Source organism: Catharus ustulatus, chromosome 1 (assembly GCF_009819885.2).
Source record: "Catharus ustulatus isolate bCatUst1 chromosome 1, bCatUst1.pri.v2, whole genome shotgun sequence".
NCBI lineage: Eukaryota > Metazoa > Chordata > Aves > Passeriformes > Turdidae > Catharus > Catharus ustulatus.
In genome coordinates, this window is record NC_046221.1 from 73,268,427 (window position 1) to 73,296,148 (window position 27,722).

A 27,722-nucleotide genomic window follows, 5' to 3' on the forward strand; every position below is an offset into this window, starting at 1 on the left:
CTCCTCCCTTTATAAAGATGTTGTATATCAAAGGCTGACAATTTCACCATAAAGAAGTTGTATGTCAAAGGCTGACAATTTCACCGTGAAGAGCATCTGCTTTAAGTCCCCTCACATTACTCGTTGGAGGATGTTTCAAACACAGTTACTTAATCTTTAAAGCTCTTTTCAAATCAAAACATCAACTTTTTGGCATTTATAACTGTGCAGATCCTTGTAAGATGATGATCTTCTGCCACCTTATTCACTGGTACATCTTAATGATCTTTTATACCAGGCAGACAATCATAATTTTCCTGACTGAAGTGTTGTGAACATGGAAAGAGTTTGCCATCTAGAGAATTGTTTCAGGAGTTTATAGACTTGCTCACATAAAGAAAAAATATTTCTAATCTGCCAATTGCTCTGGAAATGGGGAATAAAGGGGGAAAAAACCCCAACAGGCAGCCATTGCTGAGTAAATAGTAACATGCTGAACCAGTCATTTTGGACAACTTATTTTTCATTTGATCTTTCAGTATATTGTTTTGTGTAATAGGTAGGCTAAAACAAGTAATAACTGTAAACAGGACATATTTTTTGTTAAACCTGAAACTTGGATTTTTCAGCCATTTCAGGACTCTAGCCCGCTGTACTTTGCAATACAAAAATAAGAACATAGCTTCTTAACATAAAGGTTACATTATTCCAAATTTAAAATCATCTTCAAATTGATTTCCACTAAAAAAGAAATTACAGTAATTTCACTACCATTAGGTGCACCGGACTATTAGGCGCACCCCCCAGCATTTGGCAAATTTCACAACTTTGTAGATCATATAAGGCACACCAGATTATAAGGCGCACTTTTTTTTTGAAGTGAGGAGCCGCGCGGTGTGCAACAAAGTAACGAATTACTGGCAGGTGCTCAATTTGCACACATTTTTCAAAGATCGGTGGAGCCTTTAAACGCAGCCCCAGGTGCCCTCCCTGTGCTGCGGGCCCCAGCACTCCCACCCGTCCCTGGCACCGGCTGGCTCGGTTCATGGCTCCCGGCTCCCACCACGCGGCCACGCTGCGTCCCGGCTTCCCCCCAGCTGGTGGCGGCGGCGTTTCTCACCGCTTTGCCATGGCAGTGGCACATCTCGCCTCTTTCCTGCGGCAACGGTGGTGGCGCTTCTCGTCGCTTCTTGCCGATTTGCCATGGTGGCGGCGTTTCTCGATGCTTTTTGTCGCTTTCCCACGGTAGTGGCGGCGGCAGTGCTTTTTGCCACTTCTCACCACTTCTCAACACTTCTCGCCGCTTTCCCGTGGTGGCGGCAGTGCATCTCGCCGCTTCTCGCCGCTTTCCCACGGTGACGCTTCTCGCCGCTTCTTGCCGCTTCTCGCCACTTCCCCACTGCCGGCGGCTGAGCCACTTCCCCCTGCTTCCCTGAAGCTGGTGGCTGTGCTTCTTGTCACCACTTCCCCGTGGCCAGCAGCTGCACCGCCTGTCACTGCTTCCCTGCAGTGGCGATGCTTCTCGCCGCTTTTCTGCGGCAGCGGTGGCAGCGGCGCTTCTCACCGCTTCTCGCTACTTTCCCATGGCGGCGGCGCTTCTTGATGCTTTTCGCCACTTTCCCATGGCGGCGTCAGCATCGGCAGTGCATCTCGCCGCTTCTCACCGCTTCCCCGCGGTGGTGCTTCTTGCCGCTTTCCCACAGCGGTGGAAGCAGCGGTGGCGCTTCTCGCCACTTTCCTGCAGCGGCAGTGGCACTTCTCGCCGCTTCTCACCGCTGCTCGCCACTTCTTGCCTCTTCCCCGCGGCCAGTGGTTGCGCCACTTCCCACCGCTTCCCCACGGTCAGCGGCTAGTCTGCTTGTCGCTGCCTCCCCGTGGCCAGCGGTTGGGCCGCTTGTCGCCACTTCCCCGCGGCCGGCAGCTGCGCTGCTTTCTCCCGCTTCTCCCCTGCCAGCGGCCACGCTGTGTGCCCCTGGCTGGCAGCCGCACCACGTCCCGGCGTCCCCCCTCCTGGCGGCCATGGTTCCTGTGGTTCCCGCCTTGGCTCGCAGCTTGCACTTCCGAGTTTGCAAATTTTGCAGCTTTGTACATTATATAAGGCGCACCAGACTATAAGTCACACTTCCGGGTTTGGACCAAAATTTTAGTCAAAAGGGTGCGCCTTATAGTCATGAAATTACTGTATTTGTGGATGGGAAGTTTCAAATATACAGTAATTTCACGACTATAAAGCGCACCCTTTTGAGTAAAATTTTGACCCGAACCCAGAAGTGCGCCTTTTAGTCCAATGCGCCTTATATAATGGACACAGCTCGGAAATTTGCCAACCCGGAAGTGCGAGCTACGAGCCGAGCCGGGACTGGCGGGAGCTGCGGCTGAGCCGGGAGAGCCAGGAACTGTGGGAGCCGCGGCCGCGAGGTGGGGGGATGCTGGGATGGGACATGGTGCAGGTGCCGACCAGGGAGAAGCCGGGGGGATGGGATGGGATGGGATGGGATGGGATGGGATGGGATGGGATGGGATGGGATGGGATGGGATGGGATGGGATGGGATGGGATGGGGTGGGGTGGGGTGGGGTGGGGTGGGGTGGGGTGGGGTGGGGTGGGATGGGATGGGATGTGGCACAGGCGCCAGCCAGGGAGAAGCCGGAGGGACGGCACGGGATGGGACGTTGTGCAGGCACCTACCAGAGAGAAGCTGGAGGGACAGGACGGGATGGGACGCTGAGCAGGCGCCGACCAGGGAGAAGCTGGAGGGACAGGACGGGATGGGATGCTGCGCAGGGGCCGACCGGGGAGAAGCTGGAGGGACGGGATGGTATAGGACGCTGTGCAGGTGCCGACTGGGGAGAAGCCGGAGGGACGGGATGGACGGGACGCTGTGCAGGCGCCAACGGGGAAGCAGCTGAGGGGACGGGATGGGATGAGATGCTGCACAGGTGCCGGCCGGGGAGAAGCCGGAGGGACAGGACGGGATGGGACGGGACGGGATGGGGTGCAGACGCCGGCCAGGGGGACGCTGCGCAGCCACCAGACGGGTAGAAACCTGGACCCGCTGCAGCCCTCAGGCGGGGGTCGCCAGGATGCGGTGCGGCTGCGTGGTGGGAGCTGGGAGCCACGAGCTGTACCAGCCGGTGCCGGGGGCAGGAGGGAGTGCCAGGGCCTGTCCTCGCACGGGGAGGGCACCTGGGGCTGCGTTTAAAGGCTACACCAATCTGTAAAAATATTGCCAATTTGAGCACATGCCAGTAAACCCGCAATGACGTGATTCTGTTACTAATTTGTTACTTTGTTGAGTGCGGCGCGGATATTACTGCAAAAAAAAAGTGCGCCTTATACTCCTGTGCACCTTATATAATGTACAAAGTTGCGAAATTTGCTGACTCCCGGAGGTGTGCCTTATAGTCCAGTGCGCCTTATGGTTGTAAAATTACTGTATTCCTCCCTTTCCCCTGTTTATGGTAGTTCCCTGTCTGACTAAAGCAATCAAGATAAAGGCAGAATTGAGATAGAATTTAATGAGTTTTTAAAGTAATGATATGATAAGTTAATACCTGAAGGGTTTTTTTAAATCACAATCCTGTTTTGAATCAAAAAAAAACCCCAATATTTTATATGTTTTATTTTTCCTTAGGTTCACTTTCTCAGACTAGCCATAGGAATCTCAACATATCTTCATTCACAGCAAGGGCAAGAAAGGGTACCAACCAAACTCCTGGGAGAAAAGGCAAGATTGTAATAAAACATTAAGCGAAAAGGAGAAATAAAAGAAGAAGAAGGCATGGTGTCCAACAAACACTTATGACTCATTCACCACCAATACTACTTTGCATTTCTTTTAGGTTTTATGGTTTCTAATTCTGAAAGCAGTTTGTCCTTCAAAATTTCTTATTCCATTCTCCACAAAGAATGAGATGTGGGTGCCAACCAGTAACAACTTCACTTCAGTTCCTGAAAAGCAGTCAGGCATTTAACAAACTTTTACTCCCATAAAATATGGGAGGGTCATATTACCTTCATCAGGTGTCAATGACCACTTAAATATTAACAGTTAATTAATTCAAGTCACTTCTCACTTCTGCACATATAGATGACATAGCATTTATAGAGGATTGTAAAGGTAGGTAGGAAGGCAGATGAAACTTGAAAGCTCATAAACAGTCTTTTTAGAGAATTTCATAAGCTCAATGAATGTTCTCAAATGCTGAATTAAAAAATTGCATTAGTAAGGAGAGAGAGAGTGTTTAAAAATGCATGTCCCTTTTGCTTTCCCTTGACATCTATAACATACAAAGTAATTGAAACGACAGTCAGGGTGTTTAGGTAACAGTGGTAATTTGGAAATGAACAAAACTGACCTCTTCACTTTTTCTTTTTTAACGTGGGATTTTACATTACAGTAATTTCACGACTATAAGGTGCACCCTTTTGACTAAAATTTTCCCCCGAAACCAGAAGTGCTCCTTATAGTCCAGTGCGCCTTATCTGATGTACAAAGTTGCAAAATTTGCCAACCTGGAAGTGCGAACTGCGAGGGGGAGTGGCCCCACAGCAGGGCTGGGCTGTGAGGGGAGAGGTGTCCCGCGGGGCTGTGCCTGGCTGTGAGGGGGAGTGGCCCCGCGGGGCCGTGCCTGGCTGTGAGGAGGGAGTGCCCCCGCGGGACTGTGCCTGGCTGTGAGGGGGAGTGTCCCGGTGGGGCTGTGCCGGGCTGTGAGGAGGGAGTGGCCCTGCAGGGCTGTGCCGGGCTGCGAGGGGGAGAGCCCCCGCGGGGCTGTGCCTGGCTGTGAGGAGGGAGTGGCCCCCCGGGGCTGTGCCAGGCTGTGAGGAGGGAGTGGCCCTGCAGGGCTGTACGGGACTGTGAGGGGAGAGGTGTCCTGCGGGGCTGTGCCTGGCTGTGAGTAGGGAGTGGCCCTGTGGGGCTGTGCCTGGCTGTGAGGGGAGAGTAGCCCTGCGGGGCTGTGCCTGGCTGTGAGTGGGGAGTGGCCCCGCAGCAGCGTCAGGATGTGAGGGGAGAGGGGCTCCGCGGTGGGGGAGGCACCTGCCGGCATCAGGGCGGCCACCGCGCGGGGTGGGAAGGCCGCTGGAATCAGGGCAGTGGCGGCGCGGGGCGAGCCCACTGGCATCGGGGCACCCAGAGCACCAAGGAACTCCCGGAGCAGCGGGGCCCCAGGGACGCCGCACAGAGCGGCAGCAGGCATTTTCCAGCCCCAAGGACGCCACACGGAGCGGCGGCGGGCGTTCCCCAGCCCCGGGGACGCTGCATGGAGCGGCGGCGGGCATTTTCCATGCCGGGGATGCCACACGGAGCGGCGGCGGGCATGCCCTGGGCCCGGGGATGCCGCACGGAGCGGCGGATACAGGTGGGTCCAGGGGCCCATGGCTGCCGGGTTGGCGTGGGGCCTCGGCCAGCAACCGTGCGGGGGGAGCTGGGGGCAGAGCCTCGCTGCAAAAAAAAAAAAGTGCGCCTTATAGTCCGGTGCGCCTTATCTGATCTGCAAAGTTGCAAAATTTACCAACTCCTGGGGGGTGCGCCTTATGGTCGTGAAATTACTGTAATTTATTTCAGAAAACTTCAAAGTTTTTTAGGCCTTCATATGCTTTGTGAAATATAAAGTTAATTCTCTTATCACCCAGATGCAGCCTTGATATGAGAGTAATTGAAAGCTTTAGAAATACAAAGAGATTAAATTTTGAGTATGTTTCTAATCAGAGACTCTTTGTTTAAGTAGCTTAGATCCACAGTTTTGGATTTGTATAAAACAAACAGTTGATGTATTCAGAATGATCTTATAAAAACAAAATCCAAATGAGGTTTTCTTTTGACTCAGAAATGTAGAAGGACTCAATCTCAAACATTATATATCTCAGCAAACACAAGCAGCTCATTTTAATTTACAGTGCACAGAGCTGCACTTAGGTGCATGAAGCCCTTTTCGAGACATAACAGAAATATATCACCAGAAGGTAGGAAAATTTTCTTCAGTTCTGTAAAAATAAAGGCTTAGCAGGCATTTGTGAGAAAATTATTTAACAACAGAAATCTAGTACTATTTTGGAAAGTTATATCTGTAATTTTGAGTCTGAATCATAGTCTTGGTGTATTTGACACCTTTATAGCACAAATCACTCTGAGTACTCTCCATAAATTGTGTCATTCAGCAAATAAGAAATATCATAAGAAATTATCTCATTACCACGGTATCAGAGATTCAAAGATTAAGCACAAGGAAATCAAGAGCCCCTCTGTTCACAAAGACTAAAAACATTATGACCAGCTGAAAGACTGCTCGAATTTTTTTAATGACTGCCACCTTTGCTTTAAACCTAGACATCAAACTTTGTTGTAAGTCTACATCCATGCAGCACTCATACTTTAACCCCACTTATACTATCAATATAGACTGGTAAGAGCTAAATTCATAGTTGGAGGTAGTGGCCTTACCAATAATTTTAAATAATTCTTGTTTGTTGAATGTTGTTGGGTTTTTTTTTCCCCCTCCTTTTCTTTTTTGCCCCTTGTCACTGCCATGAATGTATTACAAAAGTATTTTTATCTAGTTCTGATTTTTTTGTTGTTTTGTTTTGATTTTTGGGACCACTTTCTCTTCTGATATTATCTGGATTTACAGTGATTTTTTCCTCTCTTCTCCCAAAGGAGAACTATGTTTATCACTGATACAAATAATAAATCTTTGCATGGGCATATACAGTAATTTCACGACCATAAGGCACACCGGACTATAAGACGCACCCTCCGGGAGCTGGAACATTTCGCAACTTTGTAGATCAGATAAGGCGCACCGGACTATAAGGCGCACTTTTGTTTTGCAGCGAGGAGCCGCGCGGCACGCAACAAAGTAACGAATTAGTAACAGACTTGCGCCATCGCAGGTTTACTGGCATGTGCTCAAATTGGAAACATTTTAACAGATTGGTGTAGCCTTTAAATGCAGCCCCAGGCTCCCTCCCCGTGCGCGGGCAGGCCCCAGCACTCTTGCACGCCGCTGACGCCGGCTGGCGTGGCTCGGGACTGCCCGCAGTTCGGGGCAGCTGGGGACTGCCCGTGGCCGCCGGGCGGGAGCCGGGAAAGAGCTGGGAGAGAGCTGACAGAGAGCGGGGACACAGCCAGGAAAGAGCGGACAGAAAGCAGAGGCAGGCAGCCGGCAGACAGCGGGGATACAGCCGGGACAGAGCGGACAGAAAGCAGAGGCAGACAGCAGGGACACAGCCGGGACAGAGTGGGCAGAAAGCAGAGGCAGACAGCAGGGACACAGCCGGGACAGAGCGGGCAGAAAGCAGAGGCAGGCAGCCGGCAGACAGCGGGGACACAGCTGGGACAGAGCGGGCAGAAAGCAGAGGCAGGCAGCCGGCAGACAGTGGGGACACAGTCGGGAAAGAGCAGACAGAAAGCAGAGGCAGGCAGCCGGCAGACAGCGCGGACACAGCCAGGAAAGAGCGGGCAGAAAGCAGAGGCAGACAGCCGGCAGACAGCGGGGACACAGCCGGGACAGAGCGGGCAGAAAGCAGAGGCAGACAGCGGGGACACAGCCGGGACAGAGCGGGCAGAAAGCAGAGGCAGACAGCGGGGATACAGCCAGGACAGAGTGGGCAGAAAGCAGAGGCAGACAGCGGGGATACAGCTGGGACAGAGCAGACAGAAAGCAGAGGCAGACGCCCACAGACAGTGGGGACACAGCCGGGACAGAGCCGGGAGCTCTAGCCGGGGGGAGGGAGCCAGACTGCCCGTGGGGAGGGACTGCCTGTGGGGCGGGACTGCTCGCTGGAGGCTGGGATCTGGTGTGGTCCACGTCGAACTCACTCTCGCTGTTAACAACCACCCTCAGTAACGCCTTCACCCACGGGTAGGCAAGAAGCTTTTCTCTGATTGGTTTATTGTGGTCAGAAATGCGGGTCCCGGCTTCCCCCCGAGATTGTTTGGGCGTGGAGATTTAGGGAATTCCCACGTTTCTGACCACAATAAACCAATTAGAGAAAATCTTGCCTACGCAGCGGTGAAGGCGTTACTGAGGGTGCGCATGAACGGCGAGCGTGAGTTCAGCATGGCTCCACAGAGGAGACTAGCTTACGACGCAGATTTTAAATTAAAAGCAATCAACCATGCAAAACAGCATGTAAATAGAGATGCAGCTAGGGAATTCAACATCAATGAATCCATGGTGCGCAAGTGGCGACAGCAAGAGGATGACTTGCGACTTGCAGAGAAGACAAAGAAAAGTTTTCGCGGGCATAAAGCAAGATGGCCGCGACTAGAAGACAGACTGGAGCGATGGATTTCCGAACAAAGAGCAGTTGGCAGAAGTTTCTCTACTGTTGCCGTTCAGATACAAGCAAAAGCGATTGCGAACGAAATGGGTATAGAGGACTTTAAAGCAGGGCCTTCTTGGTGCTTTTGTTTCATGAAGAGATGGCAGCTTTCCATCCATACCAGAACGACAGTTTGTCAGAGGCTGCCAGCGGATTACGAGGAAAAGGTAGCGTCTTTCAGGAGTTATTGCAAAAGCAAGATCACTGAAAACAATATAGAAGCCAAACACATCATCAATATGGACGAAGTCCCCCTCACCTTTGATATGCCGCTCACCCGAACTGTCGAGAAAACCGGAACACCCACGGTACCAGTTCGCACCACAGGCAACGAAAAGACATCGTTTACTGTAGTTCTCGGAGTTTCGTCGGATGGGCAGAAATTATCCCCAATGGTAATTTTTAAAAGAAAAACGTTCCCTAAAGAAAAATTTCCAAATGGAATAGTTGTTGCCGTGAACACAAAAGGGTGGATGCATGAAGACGTGATGAACACTTGGCTAAAGGAAGTTTATGTTCGTGCACCGCAGAGGTTCTTTAATCTTAAAGTGCCGGGATTGCTGGTTCTCGATTCCATGTGTGCCCATAAAACGGATAGCGTGAAAGCCCTAGTGGAACAGATGAACTCGGAGCTGGCTGTAATACCAGGTGGTTTAACTAAAGAAGTGCAACCACTGGACATAAGCGTTATTCGTTCTTTTAAGGCTAAACTGAGAGTTCTGTGGGAAAACTGGATGGTAGAAGGCGAGCATTCCTACACGACCACCGGCAGGCTGTGCAGGGCAAGTTATGCCACTGTGTGCAAGTGGATACTGGATGCCTGGAGTAAAGTAACACCTGCTACTATCATCCGAGGGTTCGCGAGGGCTGACATCATTCCAGAATTTAATACCAGCGACGGCACCGAGGGTGCCGAACCTGACGACTCTGAAGATGAAGATACAGGCGATACAGCTTCGGGTTTGCTGGATGCCACCACCGCCCAATTGATGGTTTCTGATACGGAGGATGAAGACTTCAAAGGTTTTGAAGGTTTGGCTGAAGATGAATAGAGGCGACTAAAAAGTGACCCTGTTTAAAGACGACCCTGTTTAAAGACGACCCTGTTCAAAGACGACCCTGTTTAAAGAGGACCCTGTTTAAAGATTAATTTGTTTAAAAATAAAGCTGTTGGAAAGTTTCATAGAAGTGAGTGATTTTTCTCTGTATCTTGTTAGTGCTTTGATTCTTTTAGGCTGTGTTTAAAGGCTACTTCGACATGTTGCAATGGTCTGCAAAATCAGCACCTTTCCTGTAAACCTGCGTGTTGGGGGCTAGGGGATTTTTTTTTTACTCTTTCCCTTTGTGGTTTTTTTCACATTGTCCTGGACGGATGACTTCATTACCCTTTTAATTGCTCAAGACAAAAGGAAGTGGTGGGGGGAGGATGGGTGTGGGTTGTTTTGTCATTCCAGGGGACTCTTTCACCGACCTGAAAGCGGAGGAGAGAGGTTTCTTCTCCGCAGAGGGATCTGCCCTGCACTGCGACACTGGCGAAGAAGCATCCTGGTTCTGAGATCAACACTGACACCTGGGGTACAAGCGCTGAGGGAAGTTTTTTTCCCTTCACTCTTTCTAACCTGGGACGACAGCCCTGGCGGTGCTATCTGGCTTCGCTGCTCCAGCAGCTTCAACGCCTGAGGGGGAACAACCGGGTCCGTGTAATGAAATGTCCTTTGTTATCTAATCCTGCTAATTAGGTGCTTAGAGATGTTGAGTGCAATACTCGTTAGCACGTCTTCTGTTGAGTAAACGAAAAGCAGTTCCCAGGAGACTACAGAGACCAATACCAGAGGACATGCTGAGAAGGGCGACCACACCAGATGCCCAGCTGAGAGCGAGCAGCCCTGAAACAAGGCAATCCCGAACCACGGGCAGTCTGGGTCCCTCCCCGTGGCTACTGGTCCCGGCTGTGTCCCGGCTCCCCGCCTCGGCTGCAGTTCCCAGCGGGTCTCGGCTCCCGTGTGGCGGCCCCGCCTCCCGTGGGTCCCGGTTGTCTCCCCGCGTGGCGGCCGTGCCTCCCGCGGGTCCCAGCTCGGCTCGCAGCTCGCACTTCCGGGGTGGCAAATGTCACAACTTTGTCCATCAGATAAGGCACACCGGACTATAAGGTGCACTTCCGGGTTCGAGGGAAAATTTGAGTCAAAAGGGTGCGCCTTATAGTCGTGAAATTACTGTAATAATCTGGTTCTGAAATTTCTGCTGCTGGAAGTTTGTGATGCAATTTTTCGGGATTGAGATATAAACCCTAAATTAATCGAACATCAAGTGAACAACAGACTACACTTCCTCCCAATTCTGATATTTCTACATACACAGATAATTTGCAGCTACAACTGAAAGCTCCTACTGTAATGTAATTTTGTCACTGTTCTTCACAATTGCTTCTTCAGAAATCAATGTTGCTGCCATGATAAATAATAAAACCCTAACAAAGGTGATAGAAGACCAGGCCATTTCCTCAGGTTACAGGTTTCTCAGGTGACTATACCTCTCCCACTGTGTTTGCCTCAACAAATGTCATGAGTGATAGAGTAAGTGAATTTCAGTGAGATTTAACACTAGAAGTGTGAGGGTGGGGAGAATATTACCAAATGTTTTACAACAACATATGTTCGTTACTAATGCTGTTAACTCAAAATCATGAATATTGATACCATGAGTGCAGTTTGTCTAGCATGTCTCAATTATACAAGCACAGGATATATATCAAGTTTATGGTATCATGTAAATCTTTATTAAACACTATAAAAGCTTTACACTTTTGGAACAATATGCAAAAACGAGGAACTGAAGGTGCAGATTGCTCTCTAAATCTCCCACAATAGTCATAGGTTCAGCTGAAGCTGAATTTCATAGATTGTTCCCTATTTGTTTGATGAATCAACTGATAAAAATAACTTTTTGTCCTCACAAGGAGCTATGGAAAACTGAACATCTACTCTGTGAGATATGCCACAGAATACTATCTGCCTTCCTTCTGATAGGGGATTGAAAAACCAAACAAGAGCTGAATTCAAAAAAAGCTAAGGCATTTCATATCAGAAAATAAATTCATATTTTGCTGGAAAAAAATAAAATCAGGACAGCCTCAGAAAGACTATGCTAATAATTGGCAATGCGTTTGTATTTTATCCAATGACTGTTAATAATTTTCACTTTTAGAGAAGCATCCTAACCCAAAGTACACAGCCATTACTGTTTCCTCTGCCTATATTTTAGACTGGTTCTAGTCAATGTTTGCACTGATTTTAAGGGATGCTATTAAGAAGGTAGACTGCAGATATCTACTACTCAACACTGCTTGTGGGCTGGTTGCAGAAAAGTTAAATACAAAGGGAGAAGAGTGCAGAGATATGAATTTCAAATAGGGGCATCTTGCATCCTGAAAGAGTAGTTAATCTGAATAACTCATTTCTGGACTGAACACTGTTTCCTCTAGACAAGTAGTTGCGAAATAGAAATTGAAATGCCAAAGGCCAGGATGGCGTTTTGTGTTGTGAGTCTTGTGACGAATGTGACACCTTTGAGAACCTCTGAGTCAGATGCCTAAAGCCCAAAGAGAAATGGGATTTAAAACAGTTTCCTCATGTCAGTTACATGTTTTCTTGGTCTAGTTAATGTACTGGACACCACTATGTATTTTTTATTCCTTTCTGGGGCTCCTTAGAAGTACCCATATTTCACCTGTGTTATTATTATTTTGTTTCTAATCCAATTCTAGTCAAGAATGACTTAACCAAATCTCCATTGCAATTTTAATTATTTTCATGATTCAAAACTGAACAACATCATCCATGTCAGGTGTCCTAGTTTGTTACTTCGAGATGACAGTGACTCTATCTCCCCTCAAGCTAAAAAACTGGAGATAGGCAGTACTATCAACCTAATGCTTCAAGTCAAACAGAGGTCTAAATTCTGAAGTGATTCCACAAATGGTACATAAAGCACTTCAAGATGGAGAAAATGGAAAGAAACTGAAAGAATTGTGTCTACTGCCATTGAGCAAGTAGATTCTGTTCCACTAATTAATATATTTGTTTGTATAACTTTTAATGCAGGTTCCCTCTATTATCTTATTCATGTGATAGAAATGTCTGTGGAAATAGATGGCACACTGAAAAGTACTGCTTTATGTATTAATTCCCATTCATGAAGTCTACACCCATGCTTTTAAAGAATACGTAATTATAAAAAGCAATTTGTTAATGGATAACTTCGCTTTCTCCTCTAAATATATCCAGGAACTATTTAACCTGTGTTATTTACAATCCACTAGTAATACATAATTCATGCAACAGCATTTATTTTACCAGTCCTGATAGCACATTGTTCCTCCTTAGCTGCACACGGCTCCATTTTGCATCTCAGGTTCTATATCTTAACTCTAAGTTATAGTAACTTCAAGTCATGCCTTTTTTACTCTTGTCTGTTGGTGAGTGCATGTGTACACATGTAACAACATGCAGAATTTTTTTCAGTCTTTTTTCTTTGGCTGTAGAAAACAACTGGTCTATGTGCAATACAGACATTTTATTTCATTTAGATGCTGTTAAAGCAGACTTGCTATTAACTCTGGGACAAAGGTTTACTGTGGGATAAGAATGACAATAATGTTTTACATTAAGATGAGATTTGTCAAAGCATATCACAAGTTATGTACTTGTTATTGAATTGCAGCTCCCTCTGAGCTGTGAGCTTAAGAAATACGGTCGGCAAGCAGTAGAGACTCATGTCAAAAACATCACGTATTTAAACAGCTTTGGGGTTTTTTTTAATACTTCCATTGTACAGACTTTGAGTATTTTTAACCTTTTCATTATTATTCAGATACATAGATACAGGGACTAACACTTCTCTGTTTTCTGCCATTTATTGTGTCATGTCACCTATGCTGCCAAGCTATCTGCTCCTTAGGGACAGCAAAATCTGCCACAGAACAAAATGCTGCGAGTTTTGTTGTGCCGGATGAAGAAGAGGAAGGGATGATCAGCAGTGAATTCTGGAATTCTCCGTGCACAGAGCAGCTTCATCACTACAGCTGTGGCAGCAGCTGCTTCAGTGCCCTCTTCATTGACTTCCACAAAGGACTTGTGAATCACTTCAGACAGCAGCAGCTCGTTGCCAGATGAGATTCCTGAGAAGTCTGCCTTCCCTGACTCAAATGCATCAGGCATTCCCATGCTGCTCAGAAGGGGCTTCAGATTATAATTTTCTTCCAATTTGAATCTGGGTAAGGATACCTTCACATTTGTAGACTTCATTGTTTCAGGCCTGATCCAACCCATCAGCTTCTCATATGTAAGTTCTCTTTCCAGCTGAAGAAAAATTCCAAATTTACTTAATTACAACCAGAATTGGGTCAGCATTACACAGCCCAAGCAGTGATTTCTGTGTGTTTCTTCACACAGCACGTAACACGTGGGTTTTTTCCCCCTGGGATAAGCATCAAGACTCAGGGGATTTTCTTTTCATTTTAATAAGGGAATAGATGACTCAAGAAAACTTAGTAAGAAACTCCTTGTCCAGAGTGCCAAAGAACTCAAACTTGTTTACTACCCTCACCACAAAAAAGATTCTGCCCTTTCCTGTCAGCCTCTTTCCAGGCAGTGAGCCACACACCCCCTGCCACCTGATCAGCACACAAGATCTTTAGAACAAACCACAGGACTTCCAAAGAGCCCTCCCAAAATCCCCCTCGCCACATTCCATCATCACCATACTGTGCCTTCACCACAACCACAGCTGACCTCTGCTCCTGAGCAGGGCCAGCTCTTCCTCCAGAGCCTCTGCCTAAGGGAGCAGCACACAGCCTGAGCAGCACTGACATAGGGGAGCAGTCACTTTGGGGACAGGGAGGAGAGGGACATTTCTGCTGGCCCTGAGCACCAGCGACACCATTGCTCTGGAACTGAACTACACGTCTCTCTGCACTATCAGACTTTCTTCCCTGGAAGGATTCAGGCTGGCTTTGCACTCAGCTCAACAACTTACTCTTTCCAAGCCTGTGGATCCATCCTGGATTGCATCAGGGAGCAGGATGATCATGCTCAGTTCATTACCCACATAGGGCAGCTCAAGGATTTTGGTCTGGAAGTCCCCAATGTAGGTCATGTTAAAATCTGCCTCCTTGAACATCATCTGCACAGGTCTGGTTTCATTCTAGAAATCAAGAGATGCCAACAGTTAGTGCAGAGCAACTCTGCTGCTCTCAAACTACAAAGCAGGCAGCAAGTTACTCAGGGCTTTTTAGGATTTGACCAAAGAGAACTGATCCCACACCACAGAGTGCAGCCCCACTGATGCCTTGAGAGGCTACCCTAGAACAGAGGCCAAAAATGTTAGAGGATAAAGGTATGCCTTCAAAGGGTACACCTTGGGCAGTGCAGCAGTATCACAGAAATTACACTCAAGATGGATGAACGACTGTCAAAGGCTTTTCAGACAGATATAATTTTGGTCTTTTTGCATATCAGAGGTTAATTGTCCAATGACACCTTCAGGTAATGGAGTCGCATTGTGCCACTTTGCTTCTCCTACTTCACTGTTGTTTACATTTTCTGGGGCCTGGGAAAGTGAGGCGTGCTTACGTTTCAGTCTTAGAATTTGTTTTCTCTGAAAAAAAAGGAGAACAGTAGCTGACAGGTATTGGGGTTTTGGTTTTTTACACTAAACACTACTGATCTGAAAAATATAAAAGCTAAAAATTAAGGCATCACCACAACTGCCTTTCGTAAAGCAGGAGGTCTAAACGGGCCATGAGCAGCAGCAACACACAATATACCGGCACAACACAAAAGGAAATTTTTCATCAGCCCTATATCCTGTTGGTGCAGCATCTTGAAACCTAGGTCTAAGCTTCCACAGCTGCAGGGAAGCAGGGAATAGAAAATGGAACAGTTCCTCTGGATATTCTTGCCAGGTTTTTCAACACATTCCCACAGGGAGAGAGCAAGGTGTCAGGAACCATGTCAGTCCAGCAGTCTCTGAATGCTGCTGGAGGTAGTCTGGAATAAGTAGATACATTCCCTTATTTAAAAGCTGTATTAGCACTTTCAAACATTCTTGGATTTATTTCACCATTGCAGGGAGGGACGGTTTCCAGAACGGCATGAGCGCTTCAATTTTCCACAATGCTTGCTTCAAGCAGCTGAGTTAAGGAAGGTACATTACCAATTCCTATTAAAGACTTCTGCAGGCCAAGCCAGAGCTGCAGGGGATCCTGAGGGGCAGCCATGGCTGCCCATGCCAGGGACCAAGTCTTCCTCAAGAGCACTGATGTACTTTTAAAAAGCAGACTGCAGAGAACACAGCTCTTCAAAGGAATTTTTTTTCCATTTATTTTGGATTGGCTCAGGGTCAGAAATGCAGCGAGAAAGCAATGATTGAAGACTTAAATTCACAAGTTTTATCTCCTGTCTTTCTTCTGTAAGAAAGGTTCTATTCTTTATGTGAAAGTTCAGAGAAGTTCGGTCAACAGAGTGTTCCTAGGACAGGGAGGAGGCATAAACAATCTGATAGAGCCCACCCAAGGTAACCCTGCTGGAAAAATATAATTTTTTCTGATAGAGTCCACCCAAGGTAACCCTGCTGGAAAAATTTAATTTCTTCTCAAAGGTGGTCATTTCAGACTACATCCACCTAACAGTGTATTGTCAGCATTTTAGCACATCATACCTTATTAAGTTGGAATGGCCTTTCTTGGGTGCTCTGTTTCCTGAATGGCTTTTCCCAGTTGCCTTTGAAATAGATGGCATTCACCAACACAAGTCTGGTCAGAGAATTCAGAATCCCTTCTGCCAGCAGGTTCTGAATTTTACCTTAAGGTTACAAAGAATACACCCACATTATTTAAGAGGTTGACATGGACCTAATTATATCTAATACTATCTACGAGTGTATCTACTCTGCATTTAATACACAATAAAGAACTATATATAGACACAGCAACAGCTTGAAGTTTCAGTGGTTTGCATGCACAATCCTACATCCTCAAGCAGGTGTTCACCCAAACCATGGCTGCCATTGAACACAACTGGGCACTCAGCAAAGCACTCACCTTCAGTCCTTTCCTCTACCCAGCCATTGATTTGTTTCCTGGCATCCTCCCAAGCATGCAGGAAGTCCATCTGTTCTAGGCCAGCATGGTAGGATTTCTGACTTGACTCCATAAATGACTAACAGGGACATTCACAACACATTTTCAGCAACAAATTTTACTCACATTCAGACTCAGATGATTCCTATATTCCCCAAGGCAATCTGCCAGTTTACCTTCCCCATCTTCATACAGAGCCATTGAAGTTCTGGCTGAAGAGTTCCTAATAGGATGTATATCACTTTGCTGAACAACGACTTGATACCATTGTTACGGCTTATGCACTCCACTACAAACCTCTACACTTCATTTGACAATGATGTGGGATTTTATTTCTTGTTTTCATTTTGAGCTTCAGGGACATGACAGATGATATTTTAAGGTTTTTTGTAAGACTTTTGCTAAGAGATACATTAACCATTTTTCCTACAGCCAAATATATGAAGGGAGTACAGAACCCTCAAGTGTAAAGACTGATGGATTTTACCCGGCTTGGCGTCACTTGTCCACCCAGATACAAATTACTTAGATGACATTCTCCATCATGTTCAGACAGCAGGCTTTGTCTTAATTGCACTCCTGGCTCTCAGCCCAGAAACTGTGGAAGTTTGGGCAAACCCCAAACCCTGCCATTCACCTCCAGAGGAAAGATGCAGCATGTACATTATCCTTACAAATGTCACAAATTTAATGGCTACTTAGTGCAAGAAACTCAAATGTCTTTTCTCCATACAGTCGGTTTGCAGTTCTCAGGATGTATTTGGTGTTTGGATCATTAATTTCAGACAGAAGGGATTGATAGCCATTGTGAGCATCCTGGGCATTGTTCAGGGAAAGCACCTGCACAAAGACCAACATGCACAGCAGTGTCCATAACTGCTCTAAACATACTTGCTTCAGCATCACTGTTTTCACGCAAAAATTACTTTATGTGTAATACTGAGACTTAAAGCCAAAAGATTTTTTCACCACACCTCCCATCTGGAGCTTGTCATGCAAGGCATTTGTGACACAACCAGGGAGATGTTGCACAAGTCACAAATTAGGGAGCAGCACAATCAGCAATTCCCATCTTCCTTCCCTCAACCCAAGCACTACAGGATCACAGAATGGGTCAGGTGGGAAAGGATGAGTGGGGACACACTTTTAGAATGTCCTGCCAAGGCAGGGACATCTAGAGCTGGTAGCCCAGGACTGTGTCCAGATGCATTTTGAATATCTCCAACTATGGCAGCAACATAAGTTTATGAGGAAGTTTTTATAAAGTACATAGAAACAAGGTATGAGTTTATACTCCTCTCGCACTCTGCAAAGGCAGCAAACATCCAAACCATAATGACTGATTCTACACTTACTACTGTCATCACTTCCTACATAAAACACATGCCAAGAGATATTTGCTACCTGAGGAAACTTTTAAAAAGGAATAAATCAAGTCGAAGACACCAGTTTGAAATGTAGACAGTGGGATTTAAAAAATATTTTTATGTACCTCACTTCATTTTCAGATCATGTATCATATGATTTTAGGCCGGAGAAAGGAAGGAAAACAAAATGATTTATGTACCTACAAATTCATCATAAAAAAATTTCCAGGTACCTCCTAATTGCAGATTAAAGATGAGACTCAAAAACCACAGAAAAACCCCCACAAACTAATCCCAGGAACCTCTTCATTTCATGTAAAACAAAGCTCACAGTAAAAAACCAAAGAAAACATGTTCTGTTTACACACACACACCCCAAGCAAGAGACCTTCTCTCTCATACCCCAGTGACAATCACACTTTAGCAGAACTGCACCTCACAGACTGTAAGAAAAATCTCTTGCTCATATATTCAAATCAAATGCCATCCCCTCACTTAATTGTGACCTACCTTTCTTATTTGGGCTTCAGTGCCACCTCTGGAACCCAGCAAAACCATAGACAAAGCAGAAGAAATACTAAATGGTGAAAAGAACACATTCTGTCCACTTTTCTTCTCACACAGCTTTCTTAACAGCTCCAGTGCAAAAGTGGTGTTTGCTGCACACAGCCTTTCCATTGTTTCTGAGCCTGGCACATAAAACACAGAACAAGAATGGATCAAATTCATTTGAATACAAAACAGTTTTATTTCTACCTTCTACACTTCCCAGGGTAAACTAGGCAGCAAAGGATGGAAAATGATCACCTCACTGGAGGCTGATTTGGTGCGACAAGCACCTGAGATCCCATCCCACACATCTGAGTTATTTCAGTGATTTTGAGTCTGCTACTGGATTTCAATCCCACACCTACACAGGCACAACAATAATTTGTTCAGGACTTCCAGAAACAAGTTTCTCTTGACTTCACACAGAAAATAATTTGCCTTTGTAGGGCAGGCAGAGCCAAAGTCAGACATCAGAATGGTGGAATTTCCAACTCTTACCTTCTGTAACTCACCAGACCTTCAGTGGTACCTGCAGCTTGCTTCTACGTGTGCACAGTGAGTTTTAAACTTGCCAGCTGGGCTGGGAGGAATCAGCAGGAGGGCTTTCTCTAAAATCAAACAAACAAGCAAGAATGCCTATATCATAACAACGTTCACTAACCAAAAAACTAAAATAAAAACATCAAAAAACCCTAAACAAGACTTCCCATACAAACTGAAAAGCCAGCAAACAAACATCAGTCACATTAAAATAGAATATTTCTTCCCCACATTACCCATAACTTTACTTATCATTCCATCTTAATGGTATTATATATTAAAAGAAACAAATAAAAAATGCCGTGAATTATAACTGGAAATTGGAAGGATTTGTGCTGGCAAATCCACGTTAAAGTTCTTCAGACTCACAGACCCTGCACCCCCACATATTCCACTCACACAGCAGCTTTCCCTACACGTCCTAAAGCAGAACTGTCAGATTTGCTGCTTCCTTTCAGACACAAACACGGGGAGGAGTTTGCACCAGAATTTGGGGATTTCCTGCACGGTCCTCCCACACAAATTCCAAATATCACTGCCAGCCCTCTCCGGCAGACACACAATCGGCACGGCAGCTTGCCAATGCTCTTGTATCAAGCTCTGTGCCAAAGAAAACACCAGCACCTCCCGACCCAGCATCTGAACCAACAGCCCCGAGCGCGCCTTCACTTTCCCTTCCTTCCCCCAGCCGTGCAGCCCCTGCACCCAAAGCCCTTTACAGCCCGCACCTCACGCTGCCCGACAAGCGCTGCGATTTCGGCAGCCGAGGAAACATTTCCGCCTTTCCTCCCGATGCCGCCCCATTGCCGAAGGACGCCCCGAGGGCGGGGACAGGGCGGAGGCTGCCCCGGTCCCCTCCCGCCCCGCGCAGCCCCAGCGCAGCCGAGGCTTGGCCGCGCCCCTGCCCGGCCGGCGGCAACCGCGGGGACAGCGACACCGAACCCGCGGGGCTCTGACACAAGGCTTTGTTTTCCTCCTGCCACACACTGAACAGTACGTGTATCGTTTACGATTGAAGAAGGACAAACAGACCCACGCAGCCATTGCACTTCTTTTATTATTCCAGGAAAGGGGCCCACTAAACACATCCCAATGTAAGGAAAGCTGTTGCAGCTGAGTCTTTGCTAATTTACAGGTGAACTATGGTGTCTAAGAAAATATTAATAGGATAATCATATAACAGTTGCAAAAAAAAAAAAAAAGAAAATAAAGGCTTTGTCTTTCAAATATTGCATAGGCACCACGCATGCCCTTCTGATATGTTCCCTGTTAAAGGACCAAATGTACGTGACGGGGAATAAACCCAGGTGTCCTGGGCTGATGAAACAAAGGCACTCACCCCAGAAATACCTAAAAGAGAGATCTGCTATAAAAGCATACTTTCCTTCCCATTTTCCCCTAAGAGACTCTCCAGTTACTACCCAAAGACACAAATCCACAAAGGATGCTCAGCAACACCAGGAACAGGTTGCCATAAACTCTTTTCAGCTTCAGGCAATGTATCCAGACACTAAACGATGAGACTGCAAGATAAAAGGGGAGGGCACCTACAAATGAGTCCCAGCCCTGTCACAAGCAAAAGTAACTTGTCCTCTCCCATGGGCTCTCACTGCCTGACCCTGCCTGCTGGACACCAGAACTGAAGTCAAGCACAGAAGCAGCACTCACAGAGCAAGTGGGATGGTTCCTGTGTCAGCCAGAACCTGGAGATCTCGGCACCCAGGTGCAGGAGGGCTTGGACATGGCAGGTGCTCTGTGTGCCTAAGCAGCTCTGTTATTCCTGCCAAGCCCAAGATCAAGACTACACAAGAGGGTTCAGGCACAGCTGAAAGAGAAAATTAGTGCAAAAGAAGCCACCTTGTTCTAGGGAAATGTAAATTTATTGTGTGATGGCACCTATGCTGCCAAGGTATCAGCTCCTTAGGGACAGCAAAATCTGCCACAGAACAAAATGCTGCGAGTTTTGTTGTGCCGGATGAAGAAGAGGAAAGGATGATCAGCAGTGAATTCTGCTGTGCCCATTACACTGGAAAACCCAAACCTGTGCATAGCAGTGGCAGCAGCTGCTTCAGTGCCTTCTTCATCGACTTCCACAAGGGACTTGTGAATCACTTCAGACAGCACCAGCTCGCGGCCAGATGAGATTCCTGAGAAGTCTGCCTTCCCTGACTCAAATGCTTCAGGCATTCCCATGCTGCTCAGAACAGGTTTAAGTTCATAATCTTCTTCTACTTTAAATCTGGGTAAAGACACGTTCACCAATGTAGACTTCATCTTTTCAGGTCTGATCCAACCCATCAGCTTCTCATATGTAAGTTCTCTTTCCAGCTGAAGAAAAATTCCAAATTTACTCAATTACAATCAGAATTGGCACAGCATTACATAGCCCAAGTAGTGATTTCTGTGTGTTTCATCACACAGCACGTAACACGTGGGTTTTTTCCCCCTGGGATAAGCATCAAGACTCAGGGGATTTTCTTTTCATTTTAATAAGGGAATAGATGACTCAAGAGAACTTAGTAAGAAACTCCTTCTCCAGAGTGCCAAAGAACTCAAACTTGTTTGCTACCCTCAGCAGAAAAAAGATCCTGCCCTTTCCTGTCAGCCTCTTTCCAGGCAGTGAGCCACACACCCCCTGCCACCTGCTCAGCACACAAGATCTGTAGAACAAGCCACAGGACTTCCAAAGAGCCCTCCCAAAATCCCCCTCTCCACATTCCATCATCACCATACTGTGCCTTCACCACAACCACAGCTGACCTCTGCTCCTGAGCAGGGCCAGCTCTTCCTCCAGAGCCTCTGCCTAAGGGAGCAGCACGCAGCCTGAGCAGCACTGACATAGGGGGGCAGTCACTTTGGGGACAGGGAGGAGAGGGACATTTCTGCTGGCCCTGAGCACCAGCGACACCATTGCTCTGGAACTGAACTGCACGTCTCTCTGCACTATCAGACTTTCTTCCCTGGAAGAAAGGCAGGCTTTGCACTCAGCTCAACAACTTACTCTTTCCAAACCTGTGGATCCATCCTGGATTGCATCAGGGAGCAGGATGATCATGCTCAGTTCATTACCCACATAGGGCAGCTCAAGGATTTTGGTCTGGAAGTCCCCAATGTAGGTCATGTTAAAATTTGCCTCCTTAAACATCATCTGCACAGGTCTGGTTTCATTCTAGAAATCAAGAGATGCCAACAGTTAGTGCAGAGCTACTCTGCTGCTCTCAAACTACAAAGCAGGCAGCAACTTACTCAGGGCTTTTTAGGATTTGACCAAAGAGAACTGATCCCACACCACAGAGTGCAGCCCCAATGATGCCTCGAGAGGCTACCCTAGAACAGAGGCCAAAAATGTTAGAGGATAAAGGTATGCCTTCAAAGGGTACACCTTGGGCAGCGCAGCAGTCTCACAGAAATTACACTCAAGATGGATGAACGACTGTCAAAGGCTTTTCAGACAGATATAATTTTGGTCTTTTTGCATATCAGAGGTTAATTGTCCAATGACACCTTCAGGTAATTGAATCCAATTGTGTCAATTTGCCCCTCCTACTTCACTGTTGTTTACATTTTCTGGGGCCTGAGAAAGTGAGGTGTGCTTAGGTTTCAGTCTTAGAATTTGTTTTCTCTGAAAAAAAAGGAGAACAGTAGCTGACAGGTATTGGGGTTTTAGAGTTATACACTAAACAGTACTGATCTGAAAACCAAAAAAGCTAAAAATTAAGGCATCACCACAAATGCCTTTCGTAAAGCAGGAGGTCTAAACGGGCCATGAGCAGCAGCAACACACAATATACCGGCACAACACAAAAGGAAATTTTTCATCAGCCCTATATCCTGTTGGTGTTGCATCTTGAAACCTGGGTCTAAGCCTCCACAGCTGCAGGGAAGCAGGGAATAGAAAATGGAATAGTGCCTCTGGATACTCCTGCAAGACTTTTCAACACATTCCCACAGGGAGAGAGCAAGGTGTCAGGAACCATGTCAGTCCAGCAGTCTCTGAATGCTGCTGGAGGTAGTCTGGAATAAGTAGATACATTCCCTTATTTAAAAGCTGTATTAGCACTTTCAAACATTCTTGGATATATTTCACCACTGCAGGGAGGGACGGTTTCCAGAATGGCATGAGCGCTTCAATTTTCCACAATGCTTGCTTCAAGCAGCTGAGTTAAGGAAGGCACATTACCAGTTCCTATTAAAGACTTCTGCAGGCCAAGCCAGAGCTGCAGGGGATCCTGAGGAGCAGCCACGGCTGCCCATGCCAGGGACCAAGTCTTCCTCAAGAGCACTGATGTACTTCTAAAAAGCAGACTGCAGAGAACACAGCTCTTCAAAGGAATTTTTTATCCATTTATTTTGGATTGGCTCAGGTGCAGAAATGCAGTGAGAAAGCAATGATTGAAGACTTAAATTCACAAGTTTTATCTCCTGTCTTTCTTCTGTATGAAAGGTTCTATTCTTAATGTGAAAGTTCAGAGAAGTACTGTCAACAGAGTGTTCCTAGGATAGGAAGGAGGCATAAACAATCTGATAGAGCCCACCCAAGGTAACCCTGCTGGAAAAATTTAATTTTTTCTTAAAGATGGTCATTTCAGAAAACATCCACCTAACAGTGTATTGTCAGCATTTTAGCACATCATACCTTACTAAGTTGGAATGGCCTTTCTCTGGTGCTCTGTTTCCTGAAAGGCTTTTCCCAGTTGCCTTTGAAATAGATGGCATTCACCAACACAAGTCTGGTCAGAGAATTCAGAATCCCTTCTGCCAGCAGGTTCTGAATTTTACCTTAAGGTTACAAAGAATACACCCACATTATTTAAGAGGTTGACATGGACCTAATTATATCTAATACTATCCACGAGTGTATCTACTATGCATTTAATACACAATAGAGAACTATAGATAGACACAGCAACAGTTTGAAATTTCAGTGGTTTGCATGCACAATCCTACATCCTCAAGTAGGTGTCTATCCAAACCATGGCTGCCATTACACACAACTGGGCACTCGGCAAAGCACTCACCTTCAGTCCTTTCCTCTACCCAGCCATTGATTTGTTTCCTGGCATCCTCCCAAGCATGCAGGAAGTCCATCTGTTCTAGGCCAGGATGGTAGGATTTCTGACTTGAAACTATAAATGACTAACAGGGACATTCACAACATGTTTTCAGCAAGAGATTTTACTCACATTCAGACTCAGATGATCCCTACATTCCCCAAGGCAATCTGCCAGTTTACCTTCCCCATCTTCATACAGAACCACTGAAGTTCTGGCTGAAGAGTTCCTAATAGGATGTATATCACTTTGCTGAACAACGACTTGATACGATTATTACGGCTTATGCACTCCACTACAAACCTCTACACTTCATTTGACAATGATGTGGGATTTTCTTTCATGTCTTCATTTTGAGCTTCAGGGACATGACAGATGATATTTTAAGGTTTTTTTGTAAGACTTTTGCTAAGAGACACATCAACCATTTTTCCCACAGCCAAATATATGAAGGGAGTACAGAACCCTCAAGTGTAAAGACTGATGGATTTTACCCTGATTGGCACCACTTGTCCACCCAGATACAAATTACTTACACGAGATTCTCCATCATGTTCAGACAGCAGGCTTTGTCTTAATTGCACTCCTGGCTCTCAGCCCAGAAACTGTGGAAGTTTGGGCAAACCCCAAACCCTGCCATTCACCTCCAGAGGAAAGATGTAGCATGTACATTATCCTTACAAATGTCACAAATTTAATGGCTACTTACTGCAAGAAACTCAAATGTCTTTTCTCCATACAGTCGGTTTGCAGTTCTCAGGATGTATTTGGTGTTTGGATCATTAATTTCAGACAGAAGGGATTGATAGCCATTGTGAGCATCCTGGGCATTGTTCAGGGAAAGCACCTGCACAAAGACCAACATGCACAGCAGTGTCCATAACTGCTCTAAACATACTTGCTTCAGCATCACTGTTTTCACGCAAAAATTACTTTATGTGTAATACTGAGACTTAAAGCCAAAAGATTTTTTCACCACACCTCCCATCTGGAGCTTGTCATGCAAGGCATTTGTGACACAACCAGGGAGATGTTGCACAAATCACAAATTAGGGAGCAGCACAATCAGCAGTCCCCATTTTCCTTCCCTCAACCCAAGCACTACAGGATCACAGAACGGGTCAGGTGGGAAGATACCTTTGGAACAATCTGCTACAATACCCTAGACAAGCAGGGACATCTACAGCTGGTAGCCCAGGACTGTGTCCAGATGCATTTTGAATATCTCCAACTATGGCAGCAACATAAGTTTATGAGGAAGTTTTTATAAAGTACATAGAAACAAGGTATGAGTTTATACTCCTCTCGCACTCTGCAAAGGCAGCAAACATCCAAACCATAATGACTGATTCTACACTTATTACTGTCATCACTTCCTACATAAAACACCTGCCAAGAGATATTTGCTACCTGAGGAAACTTTTAAAAAGGAATAAATCAAGTCAAAGACACCAGTTTGAAATGTAGACAGTGGGATTTAAAAAATAGTTTTATGTACCTCACTTCATTTTCTGATCATGTATCATATGATTTTAGGCCGGAGAAAGGAAGGAAAACAAAATAACTTATGTACCTACAAATTCATTGTAAAAAAAGTTCCAGGTACCTCCTAATTGCAGATTAAAGATGAGACTCAAAAACCACAGAAAAACCCCCACAAACTAATCCCAGGAACTTCTTAATTTCATGTAAAACAAAGCTCACAGTAAAAAACCAAAGAAAACATGTTCTGTTTACACACATACACCCCAAGCAAGAGACCTTCTCTCTCATACCCCAGTGACAATCACACTTTAGCAGAACTGCACCTCACAGACTGTAAGAAAAATCTCTTGCTCATATATTCAAATCAAATGCCATCCCCTCACTTAATTGTGACCTACCTTTCTTATTTGGGCTTCAGTGCCACCTCTGGAACCCAGCAAAACCATAGACAAAGCAGAAGAAATACTAAATGGTGAAAAGAACACATTCTGTCCACTTTTCTTCTCACACAGCTTTCTTAACAGCTCCAGTGCAAAAGTGGTGTTTGCTGCACACAGCCTTTCCATTGTTTCTGAACCTGGTACATAAAACATAGAACAAGAATGGATCAAATTCATTTGAATACAAAACAGTTTTATTTCTACCTTCTACACTTCCCAGGGTAAACTAGGCAGCAAAGGATGGAAAATGATCACCTCACTGGAGGCTGATTTGGTGCGACAAGCACCTGAGATCCCATCCCACACATCTGAGTTATTTCAGTGATTTTGAGTCTGCTACTGGATTTCAATCCCACACCTACACAGGCACAACAATAATTTGTTCAGGACTTCCAGAAACAAGTTTCTCTTGACTTCACACAGAAAATAATTTGCCTTTGTAGGGCAGGCAGAGCCAAAGTCAGACATCAGAATGGTGGAATTTCCAACTCTTACCTTCTGTAACTCACCAGACCTTCAGTGGTACCTGCAGCTTGCTTCTACGTGTGCACAGTGAGTTTTAAACTTGCCAGCTGGGCTGGGAGGAATCAGCAGGAGGGCTTTCTCTAAAATCAAACAAACAAGCAAGAATGCCTATATCATAACAATGCTCACAAACCAAAAAACTAAAATAAAAACATCAAAAAACCCTAAACAAGACTTTCCATACAAACTGAAAAGCCAGCAAACAAACATCAGTCACATTAAAATAGAATATTTCATCCCCACATTACCCATAACTTTATTTATCACTCCATCTTAATGGCATTAAATATTAAAAGAAACAAATATAAAATTCCTTGCATTACAACTGGAAATTGGAGGGATTTGTGCTGGCAAATCCACGTTAAAGTTCTTCAGACTCACAGACCCTGCACCCCCACACATTCCACTCACACAGCAGCTTTCCCTACACGTCCTAAAGCAGAACTGTCAGATTTGCTGCTTCCTTTCAGACACAAACACGGGGAGGAGTTTGCACCAGAATTTGGGGATTTCCTGCACGGTCCTCCCACACAAATTCCAAATATCACTGCCAGCCCTCTCTGGCAGACACACAATCGGCACGGCAGCTTGCCAATGTTCTTGTATCAAGCTCTGTGCCAAAGAAAACACCAGCACCTCCCGACCCAGCATCTGAACCAACAGCCCCGAGCGCGCCTTCACTTTCCCTTCCTTCCCCCAGCCGTGCAGCCCCTGCACCCAAAGCCCTTTACAGCCCGCACCTCACGCTGCCCGACAAGCGCTGCGATTTCGGCAGCCGAGGAAACATTTCCGCCTTTCCTCCCGATGCCGCCCCATTGCCGAAGGACGCCCCGAGGGCGGGGACAGGGCGGAGGCTGCCCCGGTCCCCTCCCGCCCCGCGCAGCCCCAGCGCAGCCGAGGCTTGGCCGCGCCCCTGCCCGGCCGGCGGCAACCGCGGGGACAGCGACACCGAACCCGCGGGGCTCTGACACAAGGCCTCTCCAGCTCGCTCTTGCCTCGCCGTTCCACTCCTGACCCTAAAGTGTCAGCGCTTGCCTCCTCGTCCCACGGCTTCCGGCAATGGATGACACACTCAGCCCTCAGAAACTCCAGCTCCTCAAGGGAGCCGCCACCAAAAGGCCCCATCGCGAATTCCTCACGCCACCACCCTCAGAACCCCCGACAGCTGCCAAAAAGCCTCCAACTTCAGCTTGAATCACCACTTTGACGTCCGCCAAAGTCCCATGCCATGATGGGAGCCAGGCCTGCTGGGCAAAATAAGCTGGGCATGCAAAGCAGCGGACAAGAGGCTGCAGCCCTGCTTACAGGGGGTCAAGCCGCTGCCT

General features: G+C 46.4%; 2 protein-coding genes across 3 annotated transcripts in view; both read right to left on the reverse strand.

The window, feature by feature from the left end:
* Positions 1 to 27,722, reverse strand: part of LOC116992155 (leukocyte elastase inhibitor-like) — a 90,344-nt gene that overhangs the window by 27,482 nt on the left and 35,140 nt on the right. Inside the window, exon 1 of one of the 2 annotated variants that reach the window (XM_033051451.2) lies at positions 18,855 to 18,935. The exons of the other annotated variant lie outside the window; for it this stretch is intronic. The gene's annotated coding sequence lies outside the window, so the exon portion shown is untranslated. Of the gene's footprint in view, positions 1 to 18,854; positions 18,936 to 27,722 lie in introns of those variants that run through there. 2 annotated transcript variants of the gene reach the window in all.
* LOC116992182 (serpin B6-like) lies at positions 12,861 to 27,290 on the reverse strand. Its single transcript, XM_033051525.2, has 8 exons — positions 27,138 to 27,290; positions 26,368 to 26,477; positions 25,831 to 26,009; positions 24,657 to 24,794; positions 16,402 to 16,519; positions 16,020 to 16,162; positions 14,337 to 14,504; positions 12,861 to 13,660 (listed from the first exon to the last, which is right to left on the reverse strand). The coding sequence occupies exons 3-8, from the start codon at positions 25,996 to 25,998 to the stop codon at positions 13,256 to 13,258; spliced, it is 1,140 nt and encodes a 379-aa protein (XP_032907416.1). The 5' UTR covers positions 25,999 to 26,009; positions 26,368 to 26,477; positions 27,138 to 27,290; the 3' UTR covers positions 12,861 to 13,255.